Source organism: Eretmochelys imbricata, chromosome 1 (assembly GCF_965152235.1).
Source record: "Eretmochelys imbricata isolate rEreImb1 chromosome 1, rEreImb1.hap1, whole genome shotgun sequence".
In the NCBI taxonomy this organism is placed as follows: Eukaryota; Metazoa; Chordata; order Testudines; family Cheloniidae; genus Eretmochelys; species Eretmochelys imbricata.
Genome location: NC_135572.1, coordinates 353,368,574 through 353,387,718, shown reverse-complemented (window position 1 = coordinate 353,387,718; position 19,145 = coordinate 353,368,574). Strand labels below are relative to the sequence as shown.

General features: G+C 41.5%; 1 protein-coding gene across 1 annotated transcript in view; it reads right to left on the bottom strand.

Moving 5' to 3' along the window:
- The window catches only part of LRGUK (leucine rich repeats and guanylate kinase domain containing), an 89,921-nt gene extending 71,016 nt beyond the window's left edge, over window positions 1-18,905 (bottom strand). The window contains exons 1-7 of the mRNA XM_077807907.1: window positions 18,878-18,905; window positions 16,641-16,677; window positions 15,673-15,754; window positions 14,278-14,378; window positions 13,484-13,565; window positions 7,469-7,593; window positions 4,129-4,272 (exon numbers count right to left, since the gene is read on the bottom strand). Of these exons, the coding sequence (XP_077664033.1) occupies window positions 4,129-4,272; window positions 7,469-7,593; window positions 13,484-13,565; window positions 14,278-14,378; window positions 15,673-15,754; window positions 16,641-16,667 (561 nt within the window). The 5' untranslated portion in view covers window positions 16,668-16,677; window positions 18,878-18,905. The remainder of the gene's footprint in view (window positions 1-4,128; window positions 4,273-7,468; window positions 7,594-13,483; window positions 13,566-14,277; window positions 14,379-15,672; window positions 15,755-16,640; window positions 16,678-18,877) is intronic.
- Between the last annotated feature and the right edge of the window lie 240 nt (window positions 18,906-19,145).

Here is a 19,145-nt window from a genome sequence, read left to right as displayed (position 1 = left end):
AATCAAGGTGGGCCATTTCCATCAGTTGACAAGAACGTCTGAGGAACAGTGGGGGGGGGGGGGGGTCTGTTTTTTTTTTGTTGAAGTATTGCCACTTTTAGGTCTGTAATCAAGTGACCAGAGAGATTGAAGTGTTCTCCGACTGGTTTTTGAATGTTATAATTCTCGATGTCTGATTTGTGTCATTTATTCTTTTATGTAGAGACTGTCCAGTTTGACCAATGTACATGGCAGAGGGGCATTGCTGGCACATGATGGCATATATCACATTGGTAGATGTGCAGGTGAATGAGCCTCTGATAGTGTGGCTGATGTGATTAGGCCCTATGATGGTGTCCCCTGAATAGATATGTGGGCACAGCTGGCAACGGGCTTTGTTGCAAGGATAGGTTCCTGGGTTAGTGGTTCTGTTGTGTGGCGTGTGATTGCTGGTGAGTATTTGCTTCAGGCTGGGGGGCTGTCTGTAAGCAAGGACTGGCCTGTCTCCCAAGATCTGTGAGAGTGATGGGTCATCCTTCCGGATAGGCTGTAGATCCTTAATGATGCATTGGAGAGGTTTAAGTTGGGAGCTGAAGGTGATGGCTAGTGGCATTCTGTTATTTTCTTTGTTGGGCCTGTCCTGTAGTAGGTGACTTCTGGTACTCTTCTGTCTCTGTCAATCTGTTTCTTCACTTCAGCAGGTGGGTACTGTAGTTGTAAGAATGCTTGATAGAGATCTTGTAGGTGTTTGTCTCTGTCTGAGGGGTTGGAGCAAATGCAGTTGTATCGCAGAGCTTGGCTGCAGACAATGGATCGTGCGGTGTGGTCTGGGTGAAAGCTGGAGGCATGTAGGTAGGAATAGCGGTCAGTAGGTTTCCGGTATAGGGTGGTGTTTATGTGTCCATCGCTTATTAGCACCGTAGTGTCCAGGAAGTGGATCTCTTGTGTGGACTGATCCAGGCTGAGGTTGATGGTGGGATGGAAATTGTTGAAATCATGGTGGAATTCCTCAAGAGCTTCTTTTCCATGGGTCCAGATGATAATGATGTCATCAATGTAGCGCAAGTAGAGTAGGGGCATTAGGGGACGAGAGCTGAGGAAGCGTTGCTCTAAGTCAACCATTCTTACGTTCTTGTCAACTGCTGGAAATGGCCCACCTTGATTATCACTACAAAAGGTTCCCCCCCACCGCCCTGCTGGTAATAGCTCACCTTACGTGATCACTGGTTACAGTGTGTATGGTAATACCCATTGTTTCATGTTCTCTATGTATATAAATCTCCCCACTGTATTTTCCACTGAATGCATCCGAAGAAGTGAGCTGTAGCTCATGAAAGCTTATGCTCAAATAAATTGGTTAGTCTCTAAGGTGCCACAAGTACTCCTTTTCTTTTTGCGAATACAGACTTACATGGCTGCTACTCTGAAATCTGATCTCTGGATAGTTATTTTAACCTTTAGATGTATACAGTTCATGAAGTGGTAGCTAAAGATTTCCCTACACTGTCCCATCAATGTGTCCTATCTACCTCTGGCATAAGAGGAACGCTCAGTCTCCTTGGCCTCATGGAAAAGGGAAACTCAAAAGACTCCACTGATCAGAAAACTTGCCTAGAGTACTGTCACTCTCTCCCAGAAATGACTGTTATACTAGACACTTCTGAAGGATCCTGGAATGCACCTGTGCCTGAAAAAGTTCCATGTGAAGCTACATGATGGGACATGGCCTCCCATAAACCAACAATTCCTTCCTAATGCCAAAGCAGCAAGTCTGAATTCCCTCTGTTTCTTATCTTGTTGGACACTGTTTATTCCCCTAGATAGAGGTTTTCCCTCTGGAAGCAGATAATTTATTGTTTCTTGGTTCTGCACCCTAATGTTGTTTTTAGAGGGAAATTTTCCCATAAAATCTTTCTTACTTGCTATATATGACAAAACCTGCAAAAGATCATAGGGATCAAGGAACAGCCCTTACAGCTCTACATTCTCTATTTTGACCCTCATAACCACTGTCTAAGATATCTAAATGAGGGCCATAGATCACAATGCTACTCCATTTGCTCAGGGATTAAAGTTCAGGGATATAAGAACCATAAGTCCTGCCTCCGATCCATTCATATGGAAGAAGCTGTGAACACTTGGAAGACTGTTCCAGAGTCAGAACTGGTTCCAGACCTTTCTTCCAACCGTTGAAAGTGGGAGAAGATGAAATCCAGTATGATCATTCGCGATAATAGAGAAACTCCGCACTAGTAGGTAACATGGTTTGGAATTTTTAGTAAAATACATTGACTCTAATACCATTGTCAAAAAAAAAAAAGAAAAAAAGGAGTACTTGTGGCACCTTAGAGACTAACCAATTTATTTGAGCATAAGCTTTCGTGAGCTACAGCTCACGAAATAAATTCAATAAATAACCAATTCAAATAAATTGGTTAGTCTCTAAGGTGCCACAAGTACTCCTTTTCTTTTTGCAAATACAGACTAACACGGCAGTTATTCTGAAATTGTCAAAAAAAGAACACTAGCCACCTAAGATACTGACTGAACACTGAATAGTTTAATGCAACATTTTCAGGTAAATGAAATTTGAGATTTTACCAATGTTAGCAATATCCCCTTAAAGTCACTCTAGAGAAGGAGATATTGGAAAGGTGGTAATTCATTGATCAGTTTCAGTAACATTTCATTAAAAGAGGACATAAACCAAATGTTGATGAGGCAGAATTAATAGCTTTTGCCTGCTATAGAGAACAAAAAACTACATGAGGAAATGGAGGCTGCATTATTAATTCTAATGATGGACCATGCTATAGTTAGCATCCTGCCTTGTGTGATTTTAAACACCGATGTGTTTTTAAATGTTGACCTGAATATGACACTATAAAGAGAATTCACAATGGTTATGTTAATGCTTGTAGATATATCCTGAAAATTGGGAGAATAATCTGAATATTTCAATTTCCAGTTTTTATTGTTGCTTTTTATTTGCATTTTAAAATACATAATTTCAGGTGGGTTAAGATCATAACCACAAAGTCTTGGCTTTGAAAGGAGAATGACTCATCCATCGAGGTAGACTGTGTTGTAGCCTTGTTGGTCACAGGATTAGAGAGACAAAGTGGGTAAGGTAGTATCTTTTATTGAATTCACCAACAGAAAATGGTCCAATAAAATATATTACTTCATCCACTGAGGGTCATTTCTGAAATTAAAGACCTTGGTGTCTCAGTGATCTGCTGGGTTAATGGATTAATTGTTGCCTATAGGGCCCAGGGTTCAAATCCTTGTGAAGATTACAGATATAAAAGAGCTGGATAGTCTGACCCTAGTCTCCAGTGAACATTTATCTGTATAACAAAAGCCATTTTACAGTATGCATGACTGGTATTCTATGACAGAGGCCCAGGAGAAGCTCACATACTTTAAGGTCAGAAGGGATCATCATGATCATCCAGTCTGACCTCCTGCATGTTACAGGATTGAGGGACATTGGCAAGATCTGTTGGGGTTGGATGCTGGAGTAGCTAAGGTATAAGTAGAGGTTCTCTGGCACAGCTGGATGGAAGAAGGCAGCACAGCCATTCAGAGGCACTGACTTTGTGATTTCCCTGAGGGCGTTGGACCCCCACTCCACCCCAGGCCCCGCCCCCACTCCACCCCTTCCCCCTTGCCTCTTCCCATCCCCCACTCCTCCTCTTCCCACACAACGCCTCCTGCACGCCACTGAACAGCTGATCATGGTGGGTGGGAGGCGCTGGGGGGGGGGCACGGAGCTGATCTGGGTGACCGGTGGGTGCTGAGCTCCCACTATTTTTTTTCCCAAGGGTGCTCCAGTCCCGTAGCGCCCAGAGTCAGTGCCTGTGCAGCCCTTCCCTGCAATGTGGTATTCATTCTAGGGAACGCTGTCATGAGCACTAAATGCTCCCTCAGAGTTACCCACATAAACAGAAATTAGTCCAAGCAATTAAACAAGAGCAGGGAGTAAGGTTCTACTCAACATAAGCAAGGGTGGCAGAATGGGTTGTAAAGTGAAAGTCATTTCTTTCTTGTAGCGTTATGCGATTTTTGGCTGAACCTTCGAAGAGCTGAATTTCAGAAAGAGACGGTAAAGCTAAAAGCAATTCAGATTAGTATGAAGGATGTTACCTGATTATTTTCTAGGTTGATCACTTCTAGTAGATCATGCTCCTCCAAACCTTCTAAGCTGCTGATTTTATTACTAGACAAGTCCAAGTTCTGCAGGACTTTCAGGTCCTCCAAACCGGTTATCTTCTCAATCTGGTTAGAGCACTGAAAATCAATCCAAACTATATAATAAGTTCTCATCAGCTTTCATGAAGAAAATGTTTCTGACAAGGAACAACATCCTACTGTCTAAATGGGTAATTTCTGTGTTCACTTTAAATACCATTTACAGTCTTAGTAGAACAGGACAGGCCATTTCTCTTCTCCTGGGTCTTGTATACATTAGCATTGCATGAAAGTAACATTGTCCCTCATATTAATCCCATCCTCACCTTGAGATGCCAGTTTATAATTTCTCATTCTACTCAAGAAGTAACAAACGGGGCAACCTCTTGACTGGTTTATCTTCAGTGCACTACCTTAAGCAGCAGGTTGGTGATGCGTGTCAGTAAAATAAACTGGGCCCTGATTTTCTCTGCAATTTCATAGCCATGGAAGTGGCTACAGAATCCCCTCACCACGGTAGAATTGTGCCCAGAAGCCAAGCTTTCATCTATTTAAAAATTATGTTTGTTACCTATATGCCTGCAAAAAGATTAAAATGTAAACTGTACATAAACCAATATATACTGTTATTTTCCTGACTCTGCAGGCAGCCTGAAACAATAGCTCTCTGATGTGTCAACTTATCTTATTCACCTCAGTGGTTTGTTAACCTAAGGAAATCTCTAGTTTAGGTAGTATCTTACTCCATTAATACCACCACTGAAATTATTGTAAGGAAGCATATCAGAATCTGATAGTTGGGATTACTCAGTGCTTTTGGGGGCCCCTGAAGTAGCTTTTCATTGTACACCACACAAGGCCTGATTCCCCTTTCTCCACAAGAGAAAACAGATGAGAAGATCACATGTTTCTGCATAGGTTCCAGGTAGTTTCATTTCTTGAAGCCCCATCAATCATACAGCCAACCCTATTATCAACTCCTAGCATGGTATAGCATGCTAGCTTGTGCGTTAATCTTGGGCCCCAATTACTGATGCAATCTGTAACCATAACCTTGAAAGCTACGTATCTCATTCCACCAGCGTCACTGTATGCTGAAAGCTATTTTGGAAGTTCAAATGCTATTAATAAATATTTAGGAACTAGAGAAATAAATAAATAAATGCATTGCAATGTTGATCCGGTTGTCTACCATTGACATTTTTCCTGACTTTTAAATCTTTGATCGGGCTATTAATAGCAAGGACACTCTCTCTTCCCTCCCTCTTCCTCATGAGACTTCTGCTCAATAAGGTACAGCTAAGAATCGTAGTTGCAAAGCGCTGTGCAAATGGTGCCAACAAATTTCTGTGCACCAAGGGATTTGTGTGAGGAATCCTCTTTTGGAAAGTGTAAACTTCCTGAGCATCCAGTTCATTACAGCACTATTCATTATGTTTTGCAAACAAGGGCAGAATATGGCCTCTTTGGCATATCTAAGCAGTTTTTTCAGTTACTGATGTTCCTTCTTCTGAACTTGAGACTGTTCTATTTTCTTTCCTAAAGAGCTCAAGAGGGAATGGGAAAGAAAGCTGAATCAACAGGAAAAAATAACCCTTTTCTGCCATGTACAGTCTGTTTACATCTTTCCTGAATTTGTAAAAGAAAACACTACATTGAAATTTCACTATTTACATCATTTTTATGTGATTACCTACTTTGCTGATTAAAGAAAAAAGAGAAGTCTTTATGTGAGCAGTCACAGTAGCATGGAAATACAAAAATACAGAACGTGGTCATATTAATAATGCTTTGCAGTTTCATAGCAGTTTTCACCTTCAAAACATTTTCAAATACAACTAATTAGGTATAAGTATTATTAGCCCCTTTTACAGATGGGGAAACAGAAACAGAGAAGTTAGGTGACTTTCTCTGTTGCTACGTAAAGAAAAGGATGAATAAGTGTTTTTTACACTGTATAAAGAGAAAAGAGATCTTTCTGAAAATTTAGTTTTCAACCAGTTCATAATTCATTTCATTTTTTTTAAATATAGGATTTTTCTCAATCTGAATCAATCTTTTCTACTTCCACTGAGAGCCAGAGCTCCAGATTCACTGGCACTGAGGGATTTGCAAAGAATGGTATGCCTGAAATACAAGAGTGCTCATTACTTTGTCCACTATTAAAAATGAACACATTCTAGTGCATATTAAAATAAGACAATCAGTTAAAGAAGTGCAAGGAACAACTGCATTTGACTTATGTAGGATTTAACTATTCTTTTCTATACTACGGTGCCATTTTGTACGTTAGCACAGAAAAAACAAATTAAAAATTTTATGGACTTAAAGAACTTGCTTTACATGACACACTAATGTATTTATTTGCTATTAATGTGTATAAACTTAAGCAGGTACATATGTATTTTCAGATTCAAGTTCTTGAAGATATCAATTACATTATTTTAAAGATCATAATTACAAAGAAAATAAAATGAAGAGGTGGAAAAATGTACTTTGTGCTTTTACAACGATTTAAAAGCACACTTTCAGCTCATTTAAAAATATTCTTATATACGTTTCTACCACCACTTACAGCTATTACTACTTAGCATTTACGTAGCACTTTTCACTAAAGAATCGCAAAGGGCTTTACAAATAAGGCTAGGTATTATCCCCATTTTACAGAAGGGGAAACTGAGACACAAAGGCACACTGAGGTAAGCGAACCACACAGTGTGGGAGTCAGGAACAGAACCAACATATCCTGAAATAAGGCCCATGACTTATTCATTGGACCATGTTGCCACTTTGACTTCAAGAGCCTCAAAATAAGTTTTCTTCTATAATTGATGTTATTAACTTACTGAATTTTACTCATCTTGGAAAATAAATGTAGACTGGTCAGTTTCCCTTTCACCCCTCAGACCCCATGCTACTCTAAACCAAAACAACTTTGCAAGGGAATGTCTATTTCAAAACATCACCGTTTTCAATTTTTTAATTAATTCATTTTTTCTATACACATCTGATTCTTTCAAAATAAAGTTTTGATTCTTTCAAACGTTATATTTAGGGCTCACACACTGTTGATATTTTTATCTTCTAAAAGGGTTACCAAAGAGAAAATGAGATAGGACATTACTAAAACAGTATACAGTACAAAAGCAAACTTTTAACCAAAGTTTACTCGTAACCACTATAAACAGAACTATGGAAACCAGCCTTTACTTAACACAAATACATTTCTTAAGGAGATGAACTAGACCATTTAAAAAAGAAAGCCTTTATTAAAAAAAATTAACTCATCACTTACCAGACAGAGTATTTTGATAGGTAAGTTTTTCAGGCCATTGATTGTAGTGATCCTGTTGTGTGCCAAGCTAAGATAAGTCAGACTATGGCACTTCTCTAGCCCTTTGATCTCCTCTATATTATTATCTATGCATCAGTGTTGCACTTAAGGAAAATAATCACATACAAAAAATCATAGCAATATTTAGAACTAAGTTAGCAGGTCGGTTTCTCTCTCATATACAGACGTTCATTTTACTAATACTGTGTCTTCCTCCTTCCACTGTAACTTATTTGTTTCAACCACCAGTTACATCTTGTCTCTCAAGCCCGAGCCCCAATCCTGCAACTGCGTGCATGTGGGCAGTTCTTTACACCTGTTGGGAGGTCCACTGAAGTCAATGGGGCTCCACCCATGTCAAGTTTTGCCTCTGTCTTCATGAACAAGGTCAGCTCAGCTCCCAGACTACTGCATTGGGCAGCACAGCATGGGGAGGAGGTGACCAGCCCTCTGTGGAGACAGAAGTGGTTCAGGACTATTTAGGAAAGCTAAACGAGCACAAGTCCATGGGGCCGGATGCACTGCATCCGAGGGTGCTAAAGCTGTTGGCAGATGTGATTGCAGAGCCATCGGCCGTTATCTTTGAAAACTCATGGAGATCTGGGGAGGTCCCGGATGACTGGAAAAAGGCTAATGTAGTGCCTATCTTTAAAAAAGGGAAGGAGGAGGATCTGGGGAACTACAGGCCAGTCAGACTCACCTCAGTCCCTGGAAAAATCATGGAGCAGGTCCCCAAGGAATCAATTGTGAAACACTTAGAGGAGAGGAAAGTGATCAGGAACAGTCAGCATGGATTCACCAAGGGCAAGTCATGGGCAAATCAGCATGAATTCACCAAGGGCAAGTCTTCTTTGAGCAGGGGCTTGGACTAGATGGCCTCCTGAGGTCCCTTCCAACCTTGATTCTATGATTCAAGTCAGTTGCAGGATCCAAGATGCAAGATTATAAATTCTTTGAGGCAGGGTCTATACTTTACTATACACTTGTGCAGCGCCTAGCACAATAAGACCCCAAAGCATTACTGCATAGACCATAAAACATAACAATAAATAAGTATAATATACATTATCCATGATATTATTTAGGCATTCAAATTTTTACTTGAATTTGAAGTAAGTTATAACAGTCTCAGTAGTGATTCTGTGTCCAAATGGTGGTGACTGTGTCATTTTAATTTAAAGTAAAGCAAAGGCAAAACTAACCATATCACATAAGACCAAAATGGAATCAGACACTTTAAAAACAAGAGAATATAAATAAGAAACCCTGCTACAATACTCCAAAGTAGAATAAGCAGGATTCAGAGTGATGCCTTTATGCAATCACAGGGGCAACAATATTTCATTTTAATGTACATGAGAGAATGATACCAGTCTGAAAACTGGGACAGCGACTTCTTTTTGTAACACAACCAACCACAATTCAATTCTTAGATGCCTGTAGACAAACAATCAGGTTATTTTTTCCTTGCCAGAACCATACCAATAATTCTAATCAAATGCAATTAGGAGCTGCATTTATCCTACAAGGGTAATGAAAGAAAATACAATCTAGTTATAAGAACACAAGAACAGTGGCACATCTAGCCCAGTATCTTGTTTTCCAACAGTGGCTGGTGCCAGATGATTCAAAGGGAATGAACAGAACAGGGCAATTTATTGAGTGATCCATCACCTGTGATCCAGTCTCAGCTTCTGGCAATTAGAGGTTTAGGGACACCCAGAGCATGGCGTTGCATCCCTGACCATCTTGGCTAATAGCCACTGATGGGCCTATCCTCCATGAACTTCTCTAATTCTTTTTTGAACCAAGTTATACTTTTGGCCTTCACAACATTCCCAGGCAACGAGTTCCATAGGTTGACTGTTTGTTGTGCTGAATGACAGGGTTTGGCCAGCTTTTGCCACACACCCCCTAACACGGGTTGGCCCAATCTGCACTAACAGTATCAAACTATAACTAAACCCCAACACTACATTCTAACCTAGATTCCTACCTAGTAGGATCTATCATTTTCCTACTGTAGAGCTATCATTTTATGCCTATTTTAGGCCTATGCTAGGCTGCTTGACGTATTTTGAAAAGTGCACTCAGACCACAATAGAATGTAGGACTGGAAGAGACCTCAAGAGGTCATCTAGTCCATCCCCCTGTGCTGAGGCAGGATTAAGTGTACCACACTTGATAGTTAGACAGTGACTTTCTGACAAAATAGGGTTGCTCCTCTTCCAATTGAAGTCTATGGCAAAACTTCAGTGGGCACATGATTGATATTGGTCACAGTGGACCCACTCACTCATTGATTGCCAGTAAGTAGAACACCAGCCTATTAGGTTCCAAGAGATTACAAACGTAAAATAAAAGGTGATTGCACCAATAAGATGCAGGAAATCAGTCAGCACTAACAACCGATTTTAGAATCTTAATGGCCCACTACAACTGGTTGGTCAGGTATTACTGCCTTAGTAAACTGTATTCCTTTCTGTTTTAGACAATTTCCTCTACGAAGATTAATTTATAATCCTGTCAGGTATGTTTGTGTGTGCAACTGTCAGGAAAACTTGTAATGACCTTACCATCTGCATCACAACTCACTGAAATATGGCAAGAGATGCTTAGTTACTGTCTGCTAAGAAATGCATCCCGAACACTTTCACCACTGTAAGATATCTAAGAAATGTTGTTTCATTTGTAGATTATAAGAACAGCTTGTTTTGGCTGCCATGTCTTCTGAGAGTTTTGCTTGACACAAGTTAGGAATGGTGCCATGTTGCATTTTAAACTCTGCATTTATGTTCTGAATTTCAAATGGTCCTGATGCACTCATACACACAGTTGTTCTTCCCATATTGATTCATTTGATTTGTTGCCAGCAAATAAAGATATTGAACTACTGCATTCAAAGCAAATGAAAAATCCTAATTTCTATTCAAATCAGTGATAACAACCCTTGACCCTTTTCTTTGGTCACATTATTTTTGCTTTGCAATAGGAAATTTGAATGGCGTCTCAGTGCCATTCTCCAACAAGAATCATGTCACCTGTACACCTTATGAAACTTGTCAATAATGTAACCTGAAAACCCCGCAAATGAGCTAACCACCCCTGTGAGAAATAAGAATCCTGAAATAACATCCTTCAGTAATAGGGTTACTTGAGTATAGAAAGGTTTCAGAGTAACAGCCGTTTTAGTCTGTATTCGCAAAAAGAAAAGGAGTACTTGTGGCACCTTAGAGACTAACCAATTTATTTGAGCATGAGCTTTCGTGAGCTCACGAAAGCTCATGCTCAAATAAATTGGTTAGTCTCTAAGGTGCCACAAGTACTCCTTTTCTTTTTGAGTATAGAAGACAAGGAACCAAAATGATACAGCCTGCAATCCTCTCCTCCTGGAGCAGACTCAGGATGCAATGTGCAAGGCAGGAGAAAAGAGGTTCCTAAGGCACAGTAAGCATTTATAAGCTTACATGGGAATACAAAAGAGTAACACAGAGCATTAGCTTAGACCGTGTCTAGACTACAGACCCTTTACTGGCATGGCTATGGTTGTATAGCCCCCTAGTGTAAATGTGGTGTGCACCAACAGAAGGAGGTTTTCTGTCCATGTAGGAACACCTCCCCTCTGAATCCCATTACCTAAGCGGACAGAAGCACGCTTCTGTCAGCACAGCTGTGTCTATAATGGAGTTTTTGTCACACCCTTGACCAAGCCTTAGAAAAGTGTAGGAGAAGGAGAGCCTTCAGGAGGAATAAGGACAGTTCTGCACAGCAGGTGCCTTGGAAAAGCAGACCGTGGAGAAACTTAAGTATCTAACACATCCTTATCAGATCTCCACCAGAATGAGGTTTACTACCCCACAACCTGGGCAGCATACTCACAGACTGAAAGGTGTTTTTGAGAACAATTTGCACCGTGTGTAGTCTTACCTCATATACAAGCACGATCTTGTACACTGACATTTAATAGCCTTAACTTTCCCGGACTCTGTGGGAACCTGAAAATCAGTCCATTTTAGCTACTTTTGAGGTTACACAGCAGAAAGTTTTTTCAGTTAAAGCAGCTCACCTGTCACCAAGTTGATTTTCAGTCAATCAAATTAAATCTACATAAATGCTGAACCCCCTTTAATGCGAAAAGCAGGAACTTCCTGTCCATTAACTCTCCTTTGCTGTGACGCCAACAAAATCCCGACAACTGTTAAGCCATTGGTGTGCTGAGACCTTTCAAATCCTGGTGATTAACACTGTCTGTTTCCTTGTACTCCCCCCATCTGTCAGTATCCATCCATTGTCTTTTGTCTTATACTGTACTTGGATTATAAGTTCTTTGGGGCAGGCACTGTCTTTTTGTTTGGTTTTTGTCCAGCACCTAGCACAATGGGGGTCCTGGTCCATGACTGAGGCTTATTGTAATAATTGGGCCTACAAATTTACCCTAATTATGAGCTCAATTGTAACAAGTACATGACAGCTTATAAAATGTCACAATAAGCCAGAATAACAAATGTTGATGGGAAAAGGACCAAAAGAGAGACAGAAAGATTGAATTAGTCCAAATAAAAAAAAGTCTCCTTATATAACTTAAGGACTGTGTTAAGATCACGCTTGGTAAACCAGAAAAGTGTGCAACCAAAAATCAGTGAACCAAAATTGGTGTGTTGGAAACTAGACCTAATTGGTGGACAAAATAAAGAGGGAGTGGGCTATTCCACCTATCACTCCCTTTTGGGGTCCTTAAAGGAAGAGATTTTGGGAGAAAAATTGGCTACAGGTCCAAGCTTCACCATCATGGGTTCCAGCCCCACCATCTCCTCGGACCCCAGAACTTCTTCATCCTAATCCTGAAAGATGTCCTGACCAGGCTGAGCCAGAGAGAGGGACCCAGATGACATCACCACCTTTGCTAGCTATAGCTGGATCCCAACCGCCACCTGGGATGAAACAGGATCAGACTTTAAACAGCAGCAGCTCCAGTCTGTCTCAACTAACTTCTCTCTTCCTCAAATGGACAGCTATTATCATCTACCTAAGAGACTGTCAAACAAGGTGGTTGTTTTTTTCTTTTAAAAACTCTCCAGTAAAAAGGAATAAGGGATATTATTCAAAATGAAAGCCTTATTTAATATTTAACATTGCAAATGTGTTAACTCTTTTTCCTTCTAAAGTTCAAAGGATTGTTAATGGTGTGTTTGCCATGGTACTAAGCAGGCTGAGGTCTCTGTATACAAAACCACAGACCTTATTTAACACTGTTTAATGTTGGACAGTGACTTGATTATGTTAACATGTTTAGCCCATATATGACATCTAAATTAATACCACAGGCCCAAGTAATTATTATTTATTATTCATATTAACATTAAATTCTTTCTTTAACAGGTGTATATCATAAGAACAATCAGACTGGGTCACACCAATGGTCCATCTAGCCCAGTATTCTGCCCTGATAGTGGCCAGTATCCGAGCTTTAGAGGAAATGTACAGAACAGGCAACTTTGGAGAGATTTACCCTGTCTTCCCCTCCCAGCTTCTCACTTATAGCTTAGGGAAATCCTGCATCTGAGCACAAAGGAGTTTAAGTAAACTCCAAAGATCACACTTCATATCCCAGTGCTGCAGTGAGCATTTGTTTATCATCTTTGCCATGTCTGGTGAGTATGATTCACGGCTTTCTTAGCTTTTCAGGCCATGAAGGTTTTTTGTTTTCCGTTGACAAGCATAGAGAATTTGATCTTCACAAACACTCCCACCCACCCTGCCTTTATAAATATGAATGTTTTACTAAGTTAAAAACAATTTCATCATTAGATTTAAAACTATTTCACCTTGATTTTCAAGGCAGAATTGTATGGTTGAGTGAAGCTACAAGTACTCCTTTTCTTTTTACAGTAAAGATGGGCAGCTACACAGAATGAACAGCCTTCACAAAAACAACAACAAACTACCTTCTCCTGTTGTGGTTTCCACAAAGGATACGGTCCAGTGTGAGTTTAGTAAGTGACTGGTATGCAGACAGATCACGCATTTCAGGTATTTGATTGTACGAAAAATCCACCTCCTGAAGAGAAAAAGGACACACAAGGTTGCTTTCCTTTCTTCTGCACTTTCCACTGCCCTGTGAAACTAACTGGCTTTTCCATTATATTTGTGGTGGGTTTTGTAGACAAAATAAAAGGGTCATTAATATTAATACATGGTGAGACATAACAAAAGGGTTTTTTATTAGATACATAACTCAAATTTTGGAAGCTTCATTAGCTATTCTTTGTTCCTCCTACAGACAATATTAAATGGTCCTGGCAATGATGCATAAAGATTAGAGATCAGGAAGGGAAAGCAGAGGAATCCATAGCGGTAGTGTTTCAAAATAATATACAGATCTTTGTAAACCATAGTGGACTATATCAAAACAATAGCAGAGAAAGTGGAACAATATATGGCTATACTTCACACACATCTTTCACAGTATCAGTTGGTACCAGTCAGTCTGAAAGGTAAGAATTGATTCCATTCAAGATTTGATTCATTTGGCAAAATCTTAACCAGTACAACGAACTGTGTAAAATGCCATTCCCATAGTGTTTGGGGTTCAGGAACGTGAAACCAAATGAGAAGTGCAATTATTTTTTTTAAATGGCAACCAGAATAAGATGGATGTGTAGGGGACAAAGAAAGTTTGATCTCTTTGCCTGGCCTAATACAGAATCTAAATTACGTTTAAAAGGCCTCTTTGAATTCAAACCTGACAAAGGACATTTTTCACAACTTACCTTGAGATTTTTAGGTGGCTTGAAATCAAAGTATGTAGTCAGTTCATTATTGGAAGCATCAAGTTCCAGTAAGTAAGGCATGTGACTGACACAAGACAGATCTATAACAAAGGGAAAACGGCAAATTAAGTAAAATAATACATAGGGAAATACATAGATTACAGAGTCATAATATAATATAGTAATTACACCCACTAGCAACCAAAAATCAATTTTAAATCATGCAAGACACAAAGCAAGGCTTGGCACGCAGTAATTCAATGTATTCGCACCTCTTCCTACACAAAAGATACTTTGTGAACAACTCAAGACAGAGATAAACGCCCAATTCCTAAATCAAATCCCTATTCTTTAAAATTGGTTTAGTTTTCTATCATCCTAATTTAACTGTCACCTAGAGATAAAATTTTCAAAAGAGCCTTAGTGATTTATGAGCCTAAATCTCATTTCCAAAAGTGACTTAGGCTCTTTAGTCTCATACAAGACTGAATATGTATATTTAGATCAGTCACAAATTATCTATCTTCCACACAGCATCACTCACGCCAATTTTAAGAGGTATATGCATAATAGCAGAGCATGTGATTTCCCCCCCTGAATTTAGATATTAGTAATTATTTCATAAAAGACATAATCTTAAAGGGGTCAACAAAGGAGTGATTATCTCTTGGGAGAAGGGCCCTATTCAGTTCAGGCATCTATTTGGTACTCTACTTGGAAAAAAGTAAAATGGGCACAGCGAGGTTGTTACAGTCACAGAGGTGCACTGATCTCCAGCTCTCCAAATGTATAAGTACTAAGGCAGAGGTTACATGATGCAGCAGGTTACTGCACAGGCCTTACTTATTAATTATTATTATTAATAACCATGGACCAGGACCCATTGTGCTAGGTGCTGTGCAAACACAGAATAAAATGACATGAGACCTGATTGTTAGTCTGGTGGGTCTCGTCCTACTCCCCAGTTGTGATCATCCATAAAAGCAGCACGCAATTTGGTACACTTCAACCTCAGCTGGAAATCTTTGCTGAAGAGAACTCCCAAGACTGGAATAGCTATCACAGACATAACTTTATGTGCTCTGATGTTTGCAAGTGTAAAATCTCCACCTTAACCTTGCACTAACATGGTTGTTTGCACTTTATGTCCAAATAGTAAACTGGACAATAATCTTTACTTTCATGTTGCCTAGCATATGCTGGTACAGCTCTATGAATACCATCAGTAAATCATTCTCAAGGAGACGCAGCTACTGTATCACTCCACAGAGTTGGATTAGTGATGTCATTAATGTGTGGACAGGTTTTTGTGATATTAAAGCTACACAGAACACTGCATTTTTCATCTTAAATGATTTTACAAGCCAAGAGTTTACTAGAGTACTTACTACATACCATTAATTTTATTGTATGAAAGCTCCAACTTCTCTAGGTGAATATATCTGGAGAGAATGCTAATGTCACTTAAATTACATCCCTGGGAAAATAAAAAGCAAAGAAGCTTTAATAACTCGCTGTGTAACCACATGCCCAAAACCAGACACAAATGGGGGAAAAAGTAAAAGCAGAAAAAAAAAATGCAGTCATGAGAGATGGCTGCATCCACAGGGAATGCCACATCAGGCTGCATATAAGAGCAATCTGTGGCAAATCATCTTTAACTCGGTTCAACTCTGCTAATTTTTTTTTTTAAATTACCTACTCCTACATTTAGTTCTTTAAGGTAGTGCAATTTGTCTGTAACAACTTAGCCACCAAGTTCAATTATTGCCACACAGCTGCCTTAATCTGTGCTGTCTTTACCTTGAGACTGTTCAAAAAGGCAGTAATACATTTGTCTCCATGGTTGCCCATGGATCTTGGACAGCAACAATTGCCTCCCACCAGAGTGATGTTACAGGCTGTATTCCAAGGGGATTATCACCTCCCGCTTCTCCTCCTCTGCTCTGACTGAGCAGAACAAGAGTACTGTAGGAAGTTACCCTGGAGACAGAGTAAAGAGAATCTCTGACACCTACAGCTATAGCTGTTCCTAATAGAAAACAAAGAGGGACTGATTCAGGAGTGAAGTCACAGCCTTCCAAAGGTCCCCACATACAGGCACAGAAGTGTCATCTACAGAAGGTGAAACAATTACGCCTGCCTCCTGAAAAAGAAGACATATCTTGCCACGCAGGCCATCGCCTGTTAAGAGTGAAGCTCATCTTAGGGTGACCCTTGTGAGCAGATAATCACATGAGTGATCACAATGATGGCTCTGCTGAAAGATGTTTGTTCTTTGGTTGTACTCACTGAAAGCAACAGATTAAGGTAAACAAACTTGGCGCCAGGGGCTGAACGCCCCAGTTTGTACAGGGCCTCACCGACAGTATCTTCATCCAGTACCCCATCAAAATGTTCCTGCAAAACACCAGAAGGACAGACACACTCTTAGGTAGATTTAAGAAACCAAATACTATACTGTTCAATCCTACTGAAGTCACTGGGATTGCATCGGATGCAAGTCAGAACAGAACACAGGTTTTAGTTCTAGCCTCATGTCCCTGCTGCGGCACCATTTGCAACAGCTTTATACACTCCGAAAAACAAAAACATTGGATATAACTTTAGCATTCAAAACGTACTAGAACATACTGTACACTAGCTCTGAACTCTCACATGGGCAATAGAAAAGGCTGACTTCAACATTTTCAAAAGGGGCCATTTAGTTTTCTGTACCTCACATTTCAGATTCTCAACTTTAGAAAGGGCTTGATCTGCAGAGGCGCTGAGTGCACGCATCTCCCTTAGACTTCAACTGGGTTATGAATGCTCAGTTCTTCTGCAGATCAGACCCAAAATATCTCAAGCTGGGTACTCAAAAACTAACACATCCAGAGAATCAATGGCCCCTTAACATTTTTTTGCCTGAGTAACGTGAACTCCTTTTCACAAAACAAGCAGTCCTCTGCCAAAGGGGGTGGTTAACAGATGGCACTAGTGAACCAGTGCACAGGTTTAATGAGAAAATAAGCCAATGATTTGTGAAATTCCTATGAGCTTGGAAAAGCCACACAATGATCTCATATCTAGGGACCAAAGATAAATAATTTATCAAAGAGTAATAATGCAAATCCTAGCACCTCCTACAGCAATTGGAGCTACAGAGATACTACAGTGGATGGTGCTACAGAGATATTTAAGACATGATTAAAAAATATGAGGTGATAATGCCTTGGTAATGGGTAGATTAGAGACAGATGAAAGGAAACAAATCCACCCCTTCCTGGGAAGGTACTGAACGTCAGGGCTGGGCACATACATTGCACACAGCTACGCTGAGGTGCCTTTGCTCTCCTGCATTAATTCAGCAATTTGCATGCCAGCCTGCTTTCTGCTCCTTTCTGGAAGGTAACCGGTAGGGTGCAGAAGAAGAAAACACACCAGTTCCCCACTGATGGAAGCAACACAGGGGAGGGAGGAATGGAGGACAGGGAAATAGCCTCAGCTATGCCCCTCCTTCTGTCTGACACAGTGACACACTGAGGGGGGGGGGGAGTGACAAGAAAATTCATGATCAGATCCCCCTGCCCTGCCTGGCAGTGACACCAAGGGAGGGCACTGCCAGACCACCCAGCCAGTGGTCAACAGATTCAGGCAGGCTGGCAGAGCTGCCCCCGCTACAAATAGCTGTGTAGACAGAGGGCTTTGGAGTTGCGGCTCCCACCCCGCTGCCTAGACATGAGAGCCTGAGCTCCAGCCCAAGCGGCAAGGTCTACACAGCCCCAGTCTGTCCACCCGGGCCGGGCGTCCCCACACCCTCCAAACACCTGTGAGCTGGGTCATGCCCCCAGCCAGGCTGCGTGTTCAAAGGGAAGGAACTTCCCCATCACCGTCAGGGCAGATCCCACAGGGCTGCGGCCTCCTTGCAGAGGAAGTGCTGTGCTGCCCAGCTCGGCCCTTAATGGCTCAGTCATAGAATCATAGAATATTAGGGTTGGAAGAGACCTCAGGAGGTCATCTAGTCCAGGGGTTCGCAAACTGGGGGTCGGGACCCCTCAGTGGGTTGCAAAGTTATTGCGGGGGGGTTGAGAGGTGCCAGCCTCCACCTCAAACCCTGCTTCGCCTCCACCATTTATAATGGTATTAAATATATAAAAAAGTGTTTTTAATTTTTAAAGGGGGTCGCACTCAGAGACCTGCTATGTGAAGGAGGTCACCAGTATGAACGTTTGAGAACCACTGATCTAGTCCAACCCCCTGCTCAAAGCAGGGCCAACCCCAACTAAATCATCCCAGCCAGGGCTTTGTCAAGCCGGGCTTTAAAAACCTCTCAGGAAGGAGATTCCCCCGCCTCCCTAGGTAACCCATTCCAGTGCTTCACCACCCTCCTAGTGAAATAGTTTTTCCTAATATCCAACCTAGACCTCCCCCACTGCAACAGGAGACCATTACATCTCATTCTGTCACCTGCTACCACTGAGAACAGTCTAGATCCATCCTCTTGGGACCCCCCTTCAGGGAGCTGAAGGCTGCTGTCAAATCCCCCCTCACGCTTCTCTGCAGCAGGCTCAATAACCCCAGGCCCCTCCGCGCAAGTCATGTGCCCCAGCCCCCTCACCCTTTCCGCTGCCTTCCTGGGACAGACCCCGCCCCCCCCAGCCCGCGGGCGGGGACCGAGCTGAACCTCCATGGGCTGCGGCTGCGGGTCCAGGTCCAGGTTCGAGTCCGAATCCTCCTTCCCCGCCTGCGGCTCCGGCTCGCAGCCACTGAGCTGCGACTGCCCGAGGCGGGGCCCGTCCCCAGGCGGCGTCGGTCCCAGGGGGACCCCGCCGAGGAGCTGGGGCGGGGGGCGGGGCAGCCCCCACGTGCCGTCCTCCTCGCCCCCG